General features: G+C 40.1%; 1 protein-coding gene across 2 annotated transcripts in view; it reads right to left on the bottom strand.

The window, feature by feature from the left end:
- Positions 1-7,889: 7,889 nt before the first annotated feature.
- Positions 7,890-17,201, bottom strand: part of WDR55 (transducin family protein / WD-40 repeat family protein) — an 87,041-nt gene continuing 77,729 nt past the window's right edge. For both annotated transcript variants that reach the window (XM_086522774.1, XM_086522775.1), the window contains 5 exons: positions 12,004-12,050; positions 11,374-11,447; positions 11,228-11,283; positions 8,691-8,814; positions 7,890-8,179 (listed from right to left, as the gene is read on the bottom strand). In XM_086522774.1, the coding sequence (XP_086378900.1) occupies positions 8,094-8,179; positions 8,691-8,814; positions 11,228-11,283; positions 11,374-11,447; positions 12,004-12,050 (387 nt within the window). In that variant the 3' untranslated portion in view covers positions 7,890-8,093. The remainder of the gene's footprint in view (positions 8,180-8,690; positions 8,815-11,227; positions 11,284-11,373; positions 11,448-12,003; positions 12,051-17,201) is intronic.

Here is a 17,201-nt window from a genome sequence, read left to right on the forward strand (position 1 = left end):
TGTGCCTTGAACTAAAGGCATTGTTTAATGGGAAACTTATTCACTAGGATGCACCAATGGTACCAGCCACTTCTCTCATCATAAGTCACTTGATAATTCTCTTCTAATGGCTAAGACACAATCCATAGTTTATTCATCAAAGCATCCTCAAGCCATGGATGATGGTGATACATACATTTTATTGTTATATTAGTCCATAGTATGGTTTTTTGCTTGTTCTTATCATGCCCAAAGCTAGTTGGATTTCTAAGTTTGGTTATTGTGAAAAAAGATCAAATAACAAAAAACTAGATCACTTTTGTTGCATAAATTTTTCAAAGAAGAAGTTAGTGTGGTATTGAAGAGCACAGTTTCTCTCTATGGCAGTCATACTCATCAACCACACAAGTTTCAACTATGTAAGGCTTTTGCTTGCTTGTAATTTCATGAGATTCGGACCCCATATTGCATATTCCAAATATTAAGGAGAGTGCAAGCAATGGAATATCCACATTCTTAAGGTGTTATTGCATAGATAATGCACATAAAAGGCACCAACATATCAAAATTAGATTAACTAACTTGTAAATATCCCGGTTGCACCAAAACCGACCTCAATCACACATAAAGAGGCTTTCTCGATTAAAATTGTCATGAAGTAATCGATTTACATAAACCAACACAACACAACCATAAAGCATTAATTGTATCAATGGCAAAGCACATAGACTTCACCTAAAAACACCTCAACTTGGCTCAACTCATAGCCATACCTAATTGAATCTACCTTCAAGAATTAAGAGAGCATCATATATGGTATACAGTGGCATAGAGGCATAGATTACATTATATATGCATAAACATAGAGCCCTCATGTACACCAACTCTCTCTCTCTCTCTCTCTCTCTCTCTCTCTCTCTCTCTCTCTCTCTCTCTCTCTCTCTCTCTCTCTCTCTCTCTCTCTCTCTCTCTCTCTCTCTCTCTCTCTCTCTTTGTGCATATTTTGATTTAAGTGTAATTAGCCTCTAATCATTATTATGCATAAGTGATGAACGCATCTTTGCTCTACCCACCATAGCCTTCAACCATCAACACATCATCTCTAACATAAGAGTATATATGGTGTGTATAATCATAGCACAATACACAAATCCACACGAAAAGTGAACTTCACTTTACACATGAGATGGGAAGCCATTTGTCCATCAAAGTGGCATATACACATAACATAATGCATTGAAGAATTTCTACACATCAAATATGCATCAAAACTAGCATACTCATGGGCATGACCATGAGAATCAAGGATAAGAGCATACAAGATTTGGTGTTTACTACTTGCTTAATCAGTGCATGTACACTCAAAAACCTTAAGATTGACTACTCACTTACCAAAATATGAAAACTACACACAAGCCATGTGTTTTCCTTTTGCTCTCCATAAGGCCTTTTTCATTATGTGGATCTAATAGGAGTTCAAGGGAAGGCACATCCAAGAGTGAGCAAGGAGAGATAAGACCGTGTGTGTGGGTGAAGCAACACTTGCAACACTCCCTTATTTTATTATCAGCTATAAAGAATGATACAAGACAATGTTTAGCAATTAGTAGTTATGTTAGTGGCAATGTGATCCTAAAGACACATTGGTACTAAAAAAGGTTGTCCAAAACACATTTCTAGCACTTTCTAATTGTGCTACAAAGCACTTTGTCTCATTGTGATATATTAACTTCTTTTAAGCTCGTCCATAATGGGAATAATGTCATGTGTGCCAGCAATTCCTTGTATCTAGTTAAGGGAGTCATTGAAATTGTGCTTCCTACTACAAGTGGTAGTTCTTTCACACTTGTTGATACACAATGTGTACTTGGGAACAAGATGAATTCATTGTTTGTCTCTGCGCTTACCAGACTTGGTCTTGTAGTAAAATTTGTTGCATAACAGATGTATTGTTCTTGATCTGATTTTGCATGAGACAATCGTGGCATCTCATACTTTGTTTTATGGGTTGTATAAGGTCAAAGTTATAAAATAAATATGTGTAGAAGGAATAATTTCACTTCGAGGGGAGATTGTATCTAGTGCTCTATGTCTTTCTTGTTCCCTCCTCTCTTCCTCTCACCTATACCTTCACGTGCATGCATAGCGCTCCCATCTTGCAAGTGTGCATGATGCATTCTCTCCTTCTCACTTGTTCCTTTAGCATCTATACACACTTCTCAATCGGATACAACCCTCAAGGTATGTAGGATTTTCTTGTGCTATTCTGCATGTATGTGTTATTTTGCAAGGATGCCATGCCTCCAACTAATGCAATTCTAATTATTGTTCTCCGCGGACCAAATGAGAATCACATTGTTGATTTTAATAGTAATTTGTGTGCGTCTTTTGAAAGTCTAATTTGGGTCTTCATCATAATCTAGGTATAAATTTTAAGCAGTGCAATGAAATATTGTTTCATATCAGACAAAGTATATTGAAAAATTGTTGTGTAGATTTGGCCTTGAGAACTACAAGCCTATTGCTACTCCTATGAAGACAAGTTTGAAGCTTAGTGTTCATGATGCTGGAGGCTATTTTGATGTTGTCCTCTACCTATAGGTTGTTGGTTGCCTGATTTATGTATGCATTACAAGGCCAGATATTGGATATGCAACTTCACAAATGAGAAAATTTATACATGGCCCAAGGCAAAAGAATTTCCGAGCTTTATGTAAGCATTAGTCAATCTTTTTCTGCTTGAGTGGAGCTATACATGTTGGGTTGTTTTATCCCAATTGAGTATCATTGTCGTGAGATTTACTTGCTTTTTGGACTTAGAACAAGTTGGTTTCTAGCACGTGTGCCCCGTGGTTTTAGCTTCATACTTGGAAACTCATGCATATGTGGTTGAGCAAGAAGTGGCCTACTATGGCCACTTCTAGCTATGAAGTTGGGTACAAGGTAGCTTTAATATGGTTGATTGTGTTCTTGGAGGGGTCACTTACAAGAAATCACCAATATCACATGCGTTCAAAGGGTATCAAAAACCCTTGTATTTACATGCTATAAAGTAATAGAACAACCTTTTTTTCATAATAACAAAGTTACCAATTCTTTCCCAAAATGAGATAAAAATTCCCTTCTATAAATATAATTCTATTAATTCTTCCTAATAAAAAAACCCTTATGTTGAACTCATGTGCTATATTAGCATGCCTATGGGTGATGACCCCCCCCCCCCCCCCCCCCCCCCCCCGGGGCCCCTCGATTGTGTTTACCTCTATCTCAATCGACATAGCCCATTGGTCATTGGCAAAATCAAGTGTTTGATTCTCACATGAAGCACATTGACATGCATTATCAATATGTTAGGGAGAGACACGCTGCAGGAAAGATTAGTTTGGCTTATGTGCATGCGTGGAATAACCTTGCGGATCTTTCATAAAGATTCTATCTTGAAAGAAGTTTAGATAATTTTGCAAAGTTTTGGGCTTATTCTCCTTTGTAGATTGATTACATTAGGGCATGGAAATTACCTATACACTAGTGTCAGGTCATGTTCATAGCATCAGTCCCAGGGAGAAATTGTGACCATGATATGGTATGTGAACAAAGTGACTATTGAGGCACTCTTTTCCCTCATCTTGTGTGTATACCACCCATCATTCTAGGGCAACCCTAATCTTTCTAATACCCTACTTGGTAATATTACTTCCTTTGTGTATGCGTGCGCGTGCGCTTCCTTTCGTTCCAAGATTTGTGTATGTTTTCTTGCAACCTTGTTTTCAACATACCATAGACTAGCAACAATCAACTTGAGTCCTTTCTGAATTTTATGAAAAAGTTCAAAACGATAAGCTTCACTATATCTCACTTTTTGGAAGGCCAATTATTGCTTTAAATGTAAGATAGACTTATTCAAGAGTTCCAAAAGATAAGCATCACTTTATCTCACTTGATGGAAGACGACAATTATGGATTGTGAATGTTGAAAGGGAAACTTATTCAAGAGTTCCAAAGAGATGTCCTTTGTGCATGAAAGAAACGCCCATAAAAGAACTCCACATTTTGCAAGTTGTCCACTTCTTCTCTCTTCACTCTATTGGTTGTCTATGAATATATGGTACATATTTGAAACTCCATCGGTGCGCTCAACAAATTTCCTTATCATAAGAGGAGGGATAAGCATCTCTAGTATACACAAAATAGAACAAAGTATCAACTTTAAATAAATTCCTCATGGAATAGTATGAGAAATCAAGAATATTTATGGTTTGATTTGTATATTAAAAGATAGCCTGACTGACAACTTCCTTGTTCTTTTGTCCACATCACCTAACTTCTTCACTCTTCCTTTTTAAGATTCTTCACCTTACTCTTTCTTGATGGAACTAAGATCAAAGAGCCTTTAGTATTAGTGCACGTGGAATCCATGACTTACTCTTTCTTGATGGAACTAAGATCAAAGAGCCTTTAGTATTAGTGAAAATGGAATCCATGACTTATCTTGTCCAAGTGTTAGGGAACAACAATAAATACAATTGTTGTACCTGGCTTTCTTATTCCTTTCACGGAAGCCATGAGGATTGCAAGTTATTGAGAAGAATTTGCAATATAGTTTCAAAAGCAAAAATAAAAGCATGTGATTTGGAAGCTTCTTTAGTTGAAACACACATAAAACAAAAAAAAATGGAATGGTTTTAGTCATGCAAGAAATTCTCTCTAAATGTACCCATAGTTATGAATGCAACTTTGAATGAAGAGAATTGATGGAAGTTTTCTTCTTAATTGGAAGTCTGCACAATTCCAGCTTTTAGAGTACTTTCTTTTGGGTTTCTTTGTCAAAATATCTTAAATCTTTGTATATTCTCTTGTTTGATTTTTTTATATCCATGAGTTCAAAAATCTAACATGCTTGTGTTACAACACTTTCAATGCTTTGGATGTAAAAGTACCAACAAATTCATGTTAGTGGTCATATATGTGAAGATTATCTCATGTTAACTTTGAGGATGACAAACATACAATAGGCCATTTTGCTTCAAGTGCTACAATGTCCATCATGTCAAGAGTTCCATAAACTCAATGATTATGACAAACATTTGGATTGCTTTGATTGTGTAGTTCTAAATTTGCTTGCTATGTCATTTAAAAGTATTCATGTATGTTTAATCATCTTACTTTTGTTGTGCCCACAAAAGTTCATTAGGGTAGTCAATGTTTACTAAAGCATCTATGTAATCTTTGTTTTGGTTATTGCTCTTCCTTTCCAAAACAATTTTCAATAAGAGCTCCATGGAAAATCTCATTTGTGTGCACGAAGATGTTTGCAAACCATATGAAAAAACCATTTGTTAATGATTATTTGAGGCACACGTCCAAGATGTATTCTTAAATTTCAAAGTTTCAAGTTTTCTATACAAAAGGCAAAAAACTATGAAGATTACACTCGGCACACTTTGTTTTGATTAAAGAGCCAATACCTGTAAAAAGAGTTTTTAGCATTTTTAGGTTATCATTGAGTAAACTATGAATCTACAATATAGCTAAGAGGAAAAGCAGATCTTTCATGGAGATGGTAGTGTATGGTGAAGAAAGGCTTTTACTTGCTTTTATGTGTTGAAGCTACCATGTTTACCACTCATGTACGCAACACATGTCACAAAGGCTTGTAACTCAATATGACATTTAGCATGGCAAAAAGCCATATAATGTGCACCTTGTGTGTTTTGCATGCATGCCATATGCATAAGTGACCGAGCAATCTCTCGTTGAAACGGATGATAAGTAATGATATGCAAGTCCAAAATCAATATTATCAATTTTGAGAGAAATCCCATTAGAAGACGTGGAATGGAGTCTCAAGGTTTAGTTTGCTGAAACATGCACCACATCAATTGAAAAAATATCGTGCTATACACAAAAGCAAACATGCATATTTGCATATGCAGAGCTTTATAATAGTCCAACTGAGAGCATCACATAAGCTAAATGAGAAGTGCAATCATTACTTTGCACATGGACAATGTACTTATATTGCCGACTTGAAGGTTGATCTCATAGAGAGCCTCTCACAATTCTATTTGAAGAGTTAATCCTCTTCCTCATATGGAGGACAACTGACAGCATCACGCTTATCCTCACATTTATGATGGCCCGGAGGGATTTCACACAAGATTGAATCCCTGTACAAGACTTGTCCATGGCTGATTAGGTCATGTTTATCCTCACACTTGTTATGACCCATACGGGTATCACGTGGACTATTATTTGGAAAGGGAAACCTTCTCCCATTCTATGTCAATGTGCTGGAAGAAGGTAAGTATAATACAGGTAATTATGCATGCTTTGCGGGTTTGAGATGAAACTCAACTTTTCTTGGTGTCACAGAGAAAAGTACGTTGGCTATCACGGTCTTCCACAACCTGGGCAATGACGAGGTACTTTGGAATCTTTGGTGGGTGTGGCTGCTTTGCTGGTTTCAGGTTCCTTCAAGAATTTTGCTTTTCCTTTATTATCCCCTTTGTTTTGAGCACCGAGAGCATTATTTTGCTTGTTCTTTCTCTTATTCAAACATTTGTCATTCAAGGTGTAGAGAATGGTCCATTGTTGACCATTCCCCCGGAATCTAGGAGCATGGATTCAGGGTGAATGGTCAGCAAGGGAGTATTCCCCGCCGTAAAGTGTCGGTGGGAGGGGGGCCAACACACTGGGCACTTGGAATATCCTCCACAACGTCGCTTTTGCACAATCATCCTCATGAAACTGGCACCGACCTTGCACAGCGTTTTATACACCGAGAGCATTATTTTGCTTGTTCTTTCTCTTATTCAAACATTTGTCATTTAAGGTGTAGGGAATGGTCCCTTGCTGACCATTACCCCGGGATCTGGGAGCATGGATTCAGGGTGAATGGTCACCAAGGGACCATTCCCGGACGCAAAATGTGGAGGGGAGGGAGGCCAACACATTGAGCACTTGGAATATCCTCCACAACGTCGCTTTTGCACAATCATCCTCATGAGACTGGCACCGACCTTGCACAGTGTCTTTATACCCCGAGAGCATTATTTTGCTTGTTCTTTCTCTCATTCAAACATTTGTCATTTAAGGTGTAGAGAATGGTCCCTTGTTGACCATTCCCCCGGAATCTGGGAGCGTGGATTCAGGGTGAATGGTTAGCAAGGGACTATTCCCGGCCGTAAAGTGTCGGGGGGAGGGGGGACCAACACACTGAGCACTTGGAATATCCTCCACAACGTCGCTTTTGCACAATCATCCTCATGAAACTGGCACCGACCTTGCACAGTGTCTTTATAAGTCAAAGGTGCACCTCTGTTCCAAGTCCAAGCTACAACAGCACTCTGCCCTACATCAGCGCTGCACTACTATGGTCCTTCCACCGCATCGGACATTCTGGGTGCTGACGTGGGGAGCTGTAACTGGATTTCAATAGTCAATTCTGGCTGCAGATGTGTCAGATGCTGAACGCATCCCAACTGCTGAGACGGCGGCCATGGTTCTGTGACGTCGTCGTTGTCGTGGGGAGGTAGGTTTTCTTATGTATCTGCTGAGGTGGCAGAGATCCAATGGCCAGCTCCGAAGTGCTGCTGTATAATGTACTGCAGATGGAGGGGCAGATCTGCCTGTAAACCAGGCCCCAACCTTGACGAGAGATGAATTGGTCATAATGAATGCAGTATTCCTGCCTTGAGAAGCCCGGACAATGTGCGTGTTACACATTACCAAACTTGATAGTGTTGAGAAAACATCGACTTTCTGAGCCAACATGGAAGCCACGTATGCTGAACTATCAAGACTACATGCCCACCCAACCAGTGAATGAAATGCCACTCTCTTCTAATTCTAATTCCAACATCATCTTTGATGTCACACGTTGTTGGCCACTCTATAAATAACAAAAAGAATACACCTTCAGCCTTCTCAACCCAAAAAGAGTAGGCACGGCTTGCATGCATCTTAAATCTCTACATTTAAATGATTACAATAGAGAAATTTCAGTGTGACAAAATCTGTTCGGCTCAGACAAGGTCGTATAACCTAGCAAACCCTTGGTTTTGATTGGGCTATTGCACTGGCCTAAGCAGGAGTACATGAAATCAGAAACCTAATTACAACAAGTCATCAAAGAAACCTGAAGCTGAGCCTGAACTTTGTGCTTTCTTTGGGTTTCTTTTAGCTTTCTTCCTCTTTGGAGCTGTCAAACATCACATTTAGTTCAGTTGCTGGAAAGGTTTCAACAAAGAATTCCTTTTCTTTAAAGAAAACTACTGAAAACATTGTCCTATAATATACAGTATCTAGATACATCCAGGGTCGATCTACATGCAAAACAGCGTCTGTGGGTTGCTCCACTCTATTATACTACCATCAGCGATGGCATTCTAAGTTTCAAAATGAGGATTTGCAGCTACATCCAGGGTCAATCTACACGCCAAACAGCGTCCATGGGTTGTTTCAATCTGTTTTACTACCAGCAAGGAAGCATTCTGACGTCAAGAAATCTTAAAATGAGGATTTGCACAGACTGCTGACTTCAGAAAACAAGTCATACACTACACTTGTGGGATGAACTGCAGTGGCTGAGCTTAAACAACCCTTGATCTCAAATGATTTAGCCTAAGGTACATCTTGAAAAGGAACCCCCATTCATGAACCTCTTAATTCACATGCCAAAAGAGAAGGCAAATGGTAATAGAGGAGTTAACCTTTGGCCGCTTTTTCGTCAGAGTCCATATCAGAGTCTTGATCGACAGTTTTGTTGTGGTCTTTAGAAGCTTGACCCTCCAGTGCATTCAGTTCCCCTTCGTGCAAATAGCTTACATCCCATAACTGCCACAAAGCATGTTGATTACATACAGGATTATCCTCAAAGCTTTAAAAAAAAACCTTCAAGGAGATCACATACACACTACACATGCACTTACCATGCCAATAAAGGTACTGAAAATCGCAGGCATATAGCAAAGTCACCAGAAAAAAGCACCTTGGTTCAATAACTTGCTTGCATACATTCGAACTAGTCACTAAAGCACTCATAGATTGCTCTCAGGATTAGTTTGCATGCACAGAACAAGTATTAGAGCCAGTCAATTTGCATAGATTATGCAAGCTCTCATCTAGAACGAAAACAAGACATGTAACACCGAGAGCATAAAATCCTCTTCTTTGCAAGGGTTGCATTTGAACATGTTGGAAACACTAACAACTTTTCTAAATAACTTTTCAAGCATTTTTTAATCATTAAACAACTTAAATTCTTGACGGTTTTTTCAGAGGTATTTTCCCATGTTTCTTCATATATTAATGGTTCTTGGCACTTTATTGCTTTTTGTATGGGAGGCAATGGATCCCACATATATTTAAAAAAGGAAGACAATCTTCATGCCAGGGTATTAACTTTAAAATCATGTTTCAAAGGTTTTGAACACCATCTGTTTTTACGTCTGGCACTAGCTTGACGTTTGAGTCCTTTGTCCACAAGCTCTAGAAGAGTGTCACTTGTTAGCCAACGTGCACACCAAGCACATCAATGAATAATGCTGATCATTCTTCTAGATAACTCGGTACGAGTCTGTTTCCTGCCCCCTAGCTGGGCTACTGCAGGTTAACTACCCACGGTTAATTCCCCCCTAAAACAATATCTGTACCATCAGAGGCGTATAAGATAATGATACCCATTTGGAATAACCAGTGTCTGGCACAATATCTGAAAGATCATGACAGTTCCTTACCATAGCAGCTACATAATCTTACATGTTAAAAGTAACAGCCTCAGTCTGCTGAATGGAGGATCTTAAACAATGCCCTGGCATCCCCAACAGTGAAGGCCAGGCATCCTCCAAAAAAGAGAACACGATCTCTTTGTAATGTAGAGGGGTCCAAACAATTGCCTGCCTTGCTGAATAAGGAGCCCTCCGTCCTCTTCTTTAATGGTTGGTACAAATTATCATAGCCCAAAGTTACTTTTTTAGACGGCCTAGAGTTTGGTTAATTACTACCATGTCATAAAGTCTAGTCATCACTCATTGTCTAGTCATCTAGCATCTCACTTATTAATCCAGTCACATAGACAGCTCTTTACATTAATCTTGCCATTGTTTACACATCAATCTAGTGTCGGCCTGTGCCAACATTTAGAGGTTCCATGGTATGTCGAGCCTGCTCAACCATGCCTATTGAATGTTAATTTGTACCAGTCCTACATGACCCAATAGTATATCCGGCACATATACCCTGATGATCATGCCTTTATGTGTGTCAGCCTAAGGGTACATTTCTCCTCGAAATTAAAAAAGCTGTAAATTCATAAAAAATTTATCCCACGAATGTTCAGTCTGGACCTCACCCTTTCGGTTAAACGGTCTTCATATTGCATTCTTTCACTAGCTCCTATCACATATCTATCAGGTATATAATCTTCTTAGCCAAAATGCTTCAATCATCTTCTTTCCTGCTGCTTTACAATCTTTAATGGAAGAAAAACTCCGGCTAATTTACTCTTCTTAATTGTAGCATATTGGATGAGATTGTACAAGAAAAAGAACGTGTTGAGATCTTAAACCACTAGTTGCAACACTTGACCGGTGGGAAAGTATCGTAGTAGACTTAAATCACAGAAAAGTGAAGAGACCAGAATTGAATCCACCATATGAGGTAGACAATCACCTTCAGATGAGAGGCAGAGGTCATCTCGGAGATTATTGGCCCCTAAGGTAGGCGTCCCTCGCAGAATTTATTTATGTAATAAACAGAGAGCACTCACATGCTGATTACAAGTAACTCATTACGTGGCTGGCTGGGCTTGTTTTGTAGGACTAAAATAAGTGGCAAACTCTCATCCATTATTACCCCCTAAAAAAAGTAAATTGGCTATAAAGAATCACCCGAAAGCATGCAAGATGTTAACAGAAGCGTGTTTCCTTGAGATCTCATCAACTTGGATACAATGGAAACCCTGAAGGTCCTCCGGATGGTTGTGGTCGTAACTTGTCTCAAAACTCAACTGTAAAAGGCTCAAAAGAATCTCTTCTCTAATCTGGGTAGTATGTTAGGCAGCTCATACTGGTTGGAAGATCTAATACCCTAAGCTAACACAAGTACACTATGCTGCCTAGTCCATTCTAAATGTGCTAGGGTCCTCCACAGCAAGAAATGAATTTAAGTTGCCAGGTTGTTGAAAACTTTACCATGCAAAAAAAAAAAATCAAAAAAGGATATGAAACATTGAATGTAGTTCTTTTACCTTTAAAACATGATCATGTGATGCACTCCCAACGACTTTCTTATTAGAACTGAGAGCTGAAAGGTTTCAAAATGAAAGTGGATAAGATTCTCTTCCATTTGACCTTTGTCAAGAGAAAGAACACTTAAATACTCGCAATAGTATACCTAATCGTTCAATAGGGAAATCGGCATGCTCTCCAATAACCCCTATCATCTTATTGGGAAGGATAGTAATAAGCCTGTCAAAAAAAAAAGCATACCAGACCTATGATAAGTCAAATCACATATAATGATTTTACCTCAAGTATGCAAAGAAATCCATGCACTGTGAATCATACAAAGCATCCAATGGCAACAATGCAAAACAGACAAGCTCCTCCATGAGTTTAAAAAGATTTTCATGCACAACTTCCTCAAGATGCAGTTATAGTCAACCATGGGAAGCTTTTTATCTATCAATTACAGCTAGCATTGTCCCTCCGCATGTGAGCTGCTGGGTTGTTCTAAAGCTCAGTGCTACAGAGAACAAGAATGCAGAAACTCAAAATATTAAATGGGCGTTTAATTTTCCTAAGCTATTGGAGATGTTTGAGCAGCTTCAGCCATTTAAACTTTAGCAGAGTATAAGTAGAAGCTTTCTGTAAAAATTTCAACCGGAATAATATGAAAAGATATAAAAATCAAAACCTCAAAGACCTACAAAAGCCCCTAATGGAAAATGTAGCACTCAGTTATCTACCACTCTTAGAACCTGTGATACCCTTTGTTCTTGCTGTATTAAAAGAGGCCTGGTACCTGATTAAGCCATCGCTTGATCCAGTCAAAATAGTATCTTCATCGAACTGCAAATGCAGAAATATAGTAAAACATAACCATGGCAATACATAAGAATCTCCATAGAATGCTACTCAGAGAAACCAGATGACAGCACCACAATCTGCCTATGCAAAAACCAAAGTCTTGAGTTTGATACACATACCTGATTAACTAGATCAAATTCCAAAATAATGCCAACTCTTTTAAAGCAAGCAAAGTATTAGTTTGTAAGAGGATAAAACATTACCTACAACATTATTGACTAAAGCTAGCCCTAGCCTCTGAAGAAAAAGAAAAAAGCGACGAGACTTTGCTTTGGTGAATCTATCAATCGCTTTGATTTGTTTTTTTCCATTTAGTGACTTAACTCCTTGATGCTGTTGTTGGGTGTGTGAGACATGCTCCACCGCATGGGAAAGCTCTCCACCAAAAATACTCTAGAAGCTTGATTGCATTTGCCTAGTGCGTGCACATATATCCTCTTGTATGCTTTTTCACCTTACCTAGGCTAGATGCTCTTCCACAATTGCTCAAGGTATCTATGATTGCATATCATATGTTGAAAGCCCAAGAGGCTGCCCAAGCCCTAGACAAAACTCTTTCGATACACTGTCATTGTAGGGTTTCATTTGCTTGTGCGTTAGTCTTGATTTCAATTCTTTGACCTTGAGTTCCAGAAGGTATGCCAAAATTATAGGAAGCATACCATTCCTCGTGCCCCATTTTGATGAAACAAGACATACTGCCCTCTATATAGCCTTTATGAGTTCAACTTCAACAGAATAAATAAACACTTCCTACCTAAGGGCGAACATGACCACTATGCTAATTTATCTTATTGACTTGCAACATGCCCGACCTTTGCTGATTGAAGGGCACAAAATGCAAATCTTGACCATTGCTTGCAGGCTAAAGATAAAAACCGGAACACTCAAATCAATTCATCCAACAGACGGGGGAGAGCCAGCTCTCTACATTTTGGACAGTGAACAAAGAGCAGAGGCTTTTCTTGGGTAAGTTGGAAGTTCTTTTTTGAATCAACTTGATGAGGTCATTGCTTTTAAGAAGTATATGACCAAGATTTATAGAAAGTCTCTCTGATTTCAAAATCCAAAGAGCAATTCAAGTACCTCAATCGAAGGGTGTTACTTTCAAGCTCATTTATTGGGCTTCTAAGAAGGTTTCTTTGCTAAGCTTCCAATTTCTTGAAGATTGAATCTTAATTCATATCCCCATGAGTGCGCTCTGATCATCCTACGGTTCTAATTTTGCACATAGCAGACTAGACATTGCCCAACCATTCAAGCAATAAGATCTTCCTCACTTAACAAAGGGTGCACCAATGGAGAAGAATCTCTAGACAAATTTGATGGAAAAGGCTTCCATACATTATGAAGAGAAATTATGGTCTGTAGTCAAGCCCAATTCCAAGTAAAGGATGAGCAAGCCTTTGGTATCCTTCTTGCTTCTTTGGATGAAAATTTTATATACTACCTAGGTACATGCAAAACAACCCTAGAAGGATGGCTAGCTTTAGTGAAATACTTTTGGAGCAAAACCTAAACTTCCAAAATTTCTGCAATTGTATGGCATTACTATGAAAGAAGGGAGGAAATAGACTCAATTGTACTCAACTCAAAAACATCTAATGCCCAGATGATGTAGAGGACCAGGTAGCCCTCTTACTCCAAGCTGTATCAGATGAAAATTATGGCCAAATAGTAATTCTACTAAAGGAAAAGGTGTTAAGAGTTACACCATTCTGCTACCTCACAAAGGATATGCATACTTGTGTATACGGCTAGTCTGCACTCGGGTTGGCCAGCCTTGCATTGACATTTAGGTTCCACGGGTCCTCGCCCGGCCAATTTGTGGCTGGCCAGACAATTTCCTGCAGTATTTTGTTGGGTCGTGGGGGTCTCTCTCTAGGTTGGCCGACCTAGCCCCTTGGTGGGTACATTCTCCAATATCCATCTTTCTTCAAAACAAGAAGCATTGGTGCACAAAAATGTGAAGTGCTAGGTTGAATTAGACCCTTCTTGAGACATACTTTTACTTGGTTCATTATTTCCTCATTCTAGACTTTCCTCACTTTGTAAGCTAGCCGGTTCGGTCGCGTCCTACCAGATATCAAATCAATCGTATGATCTTCATGTCTCTCAAGAGGTAGCTCTCCCGGCAAACTGGTAACCTTAGTTGTTGGTTTCTTTCCAATGATTTTTGTTTAATTTTTGAGACCCTCTTTTTGAAGTTGCAAATGGTCGGACATTGTATGGCCAATGTGAACGGTAGTTTCACACGCAGACGGGAAGTTGGTCGGCACTAGAACTGGTAAAGTAAAAGGATGTCTAGGCTCAGTTCAAGATCATGTAGGTTCCCCCATCGCACTTAGCAAGTTGGTGGATACTAGGAACTGAACTCAATAAAGGCATAAAGTCAAGGTAGGATCACCAACAAAAAGTATCCGGCAGTTGGGCCACATTGTACTTTTGGATGCGGTCCCAATGAGGATAGATGGTTAGATGATCAGTGGCAGCCCAATGGAAGCATCTCCTAAAAATTAGGGAACTGCTATTTTGGGCCGTGAAATGTGTTCACGTCATTACCTTCGGTATGACCAGGGGAACATTTTATTACTCTGCTGCAAAGTCAATTGATACACCAGTTGAGAGATTTTTAAGCAGGAAGTCCAATGCGGAGAAATTGCATGTATGAGTGCCAAGTGGCACTTTTTGGTCAATTTACCAAGTCTGGATAACTGACTTTTTGGAGTAGTTTTGGAGGCTGTTAACTATGATTTTCAGCCATTTCTCTCCATTTTTGAGCTTCCCATGACTTTACCTTGGACTAAGGAGCTCATTTTTAGCATTGGAAGGCATCATATGCGTGTTTACAGGGTTGTTTTGCTGCGTTTTCAACGATACGTAAGTTTTGGCAGCCATGGAAATCTTTCCCTTTTTGCATCTATTTGTTCACACATGCATTACAGGTCAAGGGCAGAAGAGGGGACGCTCAATTTATGTTGGGGGGATGCTTCATTGAGAACCTGTCACAGGTTAAGAGCTATGGAGTGCTTCCTTTCCCTCTTATGTACAGTGCGGTGCCAGGAGTGATGCCCTGCACACTACGCACTGCTCTCTCTCTCCCCTATGAGCAGTATGTTATGCCCCCCTAGTGGGCTTTTCATTTGACCAATGTACAGTTATGTGGGTTCATGTGCGATTGCCGAGGCAAGAGCCTCTTGCACAGGTACTGGATAAGCTAGCGGCTAATCCCCCGCAGGTACAGGTGAATTCGGAGTGGTTTCACGTCAGAAATCTCGTCCGATTCAAAGGGCAAGTAGCCCTACAGGTGCAGGAGCTCGAGGTCTTGCTACAAATGCGACCGGCACGCGAAACAGAGCCCAAAACAGGGAATTACAGCCTGCTGTGTATTTTTGCAGGTTTAGGGTTTCGGTGCTAAACGGACCCTAATACCCCCATGAGGTTCGGGGACGCGAGGGGACCGCTGTAAAGGTGATCTAGCGCATTTTCGGGGCAAAAAACAGAGAATTTAGCGTGCTGCAGATTCTCACCAGGTTTTGCAAAGTGTCCGTATGCGTCGGGAAAGTCATCTATTACGTCGGGATACTGATTGTGAAGTGTCCTCGTACAGTTATGCTGTTGAAATCGGGCCAGAACAGGTGTTTCTTAGCCTTGATTGTGCGGGGTAGCTCGTAGGAGATCACAAGTTTTATTCCCTTTGTTGAAGAATAAAGAAATACCGAAAGAGGTGCCAAATTTGGGGCCTACAAGTTGTCGGTGTCTGCTTGGAGCATTCTAGCTCCCGAGCCGTGTGTGTACTAAGGTGTTAATGCCTATTACAGGTTCCCTTTGCAAAGTGCTCTGTGTGTGTGTCTAAAGAAAAGAATTTCGGGTGAAAGCCAACACCTACCGCCCCACCCGCCGGTTTCAAGGTTCCATTGCCGGGACATCAATCACTTTTTCCTCAAGAAGTGAGCCTCGGTTGTTTTGGGTAAAGACACAGAGTACAAGAATGCGGGATTACACTATGGCCGACAAAGGGAAGGGCATTATGGAAGAGGGTTCCACATGTTCGCCCTGCCAAAAAGTGGTCAAATTAGGGCTGATTTTCTGCTGCATTTTTAGGGTTTGCAAGTATGAACCAAGATGAGATAGGGAGAGGTCTCACGGTGGTACATTGGCCACTTGATCTCTTGCGGCAGTGATGTGGGTCTGCCAGATGACACGTTGCTTGCCGATTCTCTGAGGTGATTGCTTGGATTCTATGACGCATTGGTAAATCATCTTGAAATTTGAGCTTGCTTGGTCGTGGGTGGTATGTCAGTGTTGTGGAATTATGCTCGTTTGCAGAGGCAAGAGCCTCTTGCACAGGTAAAAAGTTAAGGGACAGGTTGCAAGATGCTATGTGGTGAAGTTCAAGAACTATCCACCTATGGATGCAAAGTGGATGGAAGAGCATGAATTGTCAGAGTCACCAAATGTTTTGCAGCTTTACCTTGAACCCTTCGCGTTACAGCCTACATAAGCCCCAACCCAATGTCTGCAAAGGAGGGGTAATGATAAAGCTAGCACATCAAATGTACTCATGGATTCAGTGCAACAGCAGTGTACAGTTTGACAAAAGTATGAAGGTCTCTCATTAATATGTTTTGACAGTCTTTCTTGCGGATACATGCGATGATAAAAAGGTGCTTACCACAGAAGATCATCTATGGCCTGTATTTATGGTATGCAATCGAGGACGTTTGCGATTTCAAGAGGGGGTTGTGTCACGAGGACGTGGCAACTGCTAACCTTAGTTGCTGGTTCCTTTCCCATGATTTTTGTTTAATGTTTGAGACCCTCTTTTTGAAGTTGCAAATGGTCCGACATTGTATGGCCAATGTGAACGGTAGTTTCACACGCAGACGGGAAGTTGGTCGGCACTAGAACTCGTAAAGTAAAAGGATGTCTAGGCTCAGTTCAAGATCATGTAGGTTCCCCCATCGCACTTAGCAAGTTGGTGGATACTAGGAACTGAACTCAATAAAGGCATAAAGTCAAGGTAGGATCACCAACAGAAAGTATCCGGCATTTGGGCCACATTGTACTTTTGGATGCGGTCCCAATCAGGATAGATGGTCAGATGATCAGTGGGAGCCCAACGGAAGCATC

The sequence above is a fragment of the Adiantum capillus-veneris genome, chromosome 11 (genome assembly GCF_014529385.1).
Source record: "Adiantum capillus-veneris isolate H3 chromosome 11, ASM1452938v2, whole genome shotgun sequence".
Taxonomy (NCBI): domain Eukaryota; kingdom Viridiplantae; phylum Streptophyta; class Polypodiopsida; order Polypodiales; family Pteridaceae; genus Adiantum; species Adiantum capillus-veneris.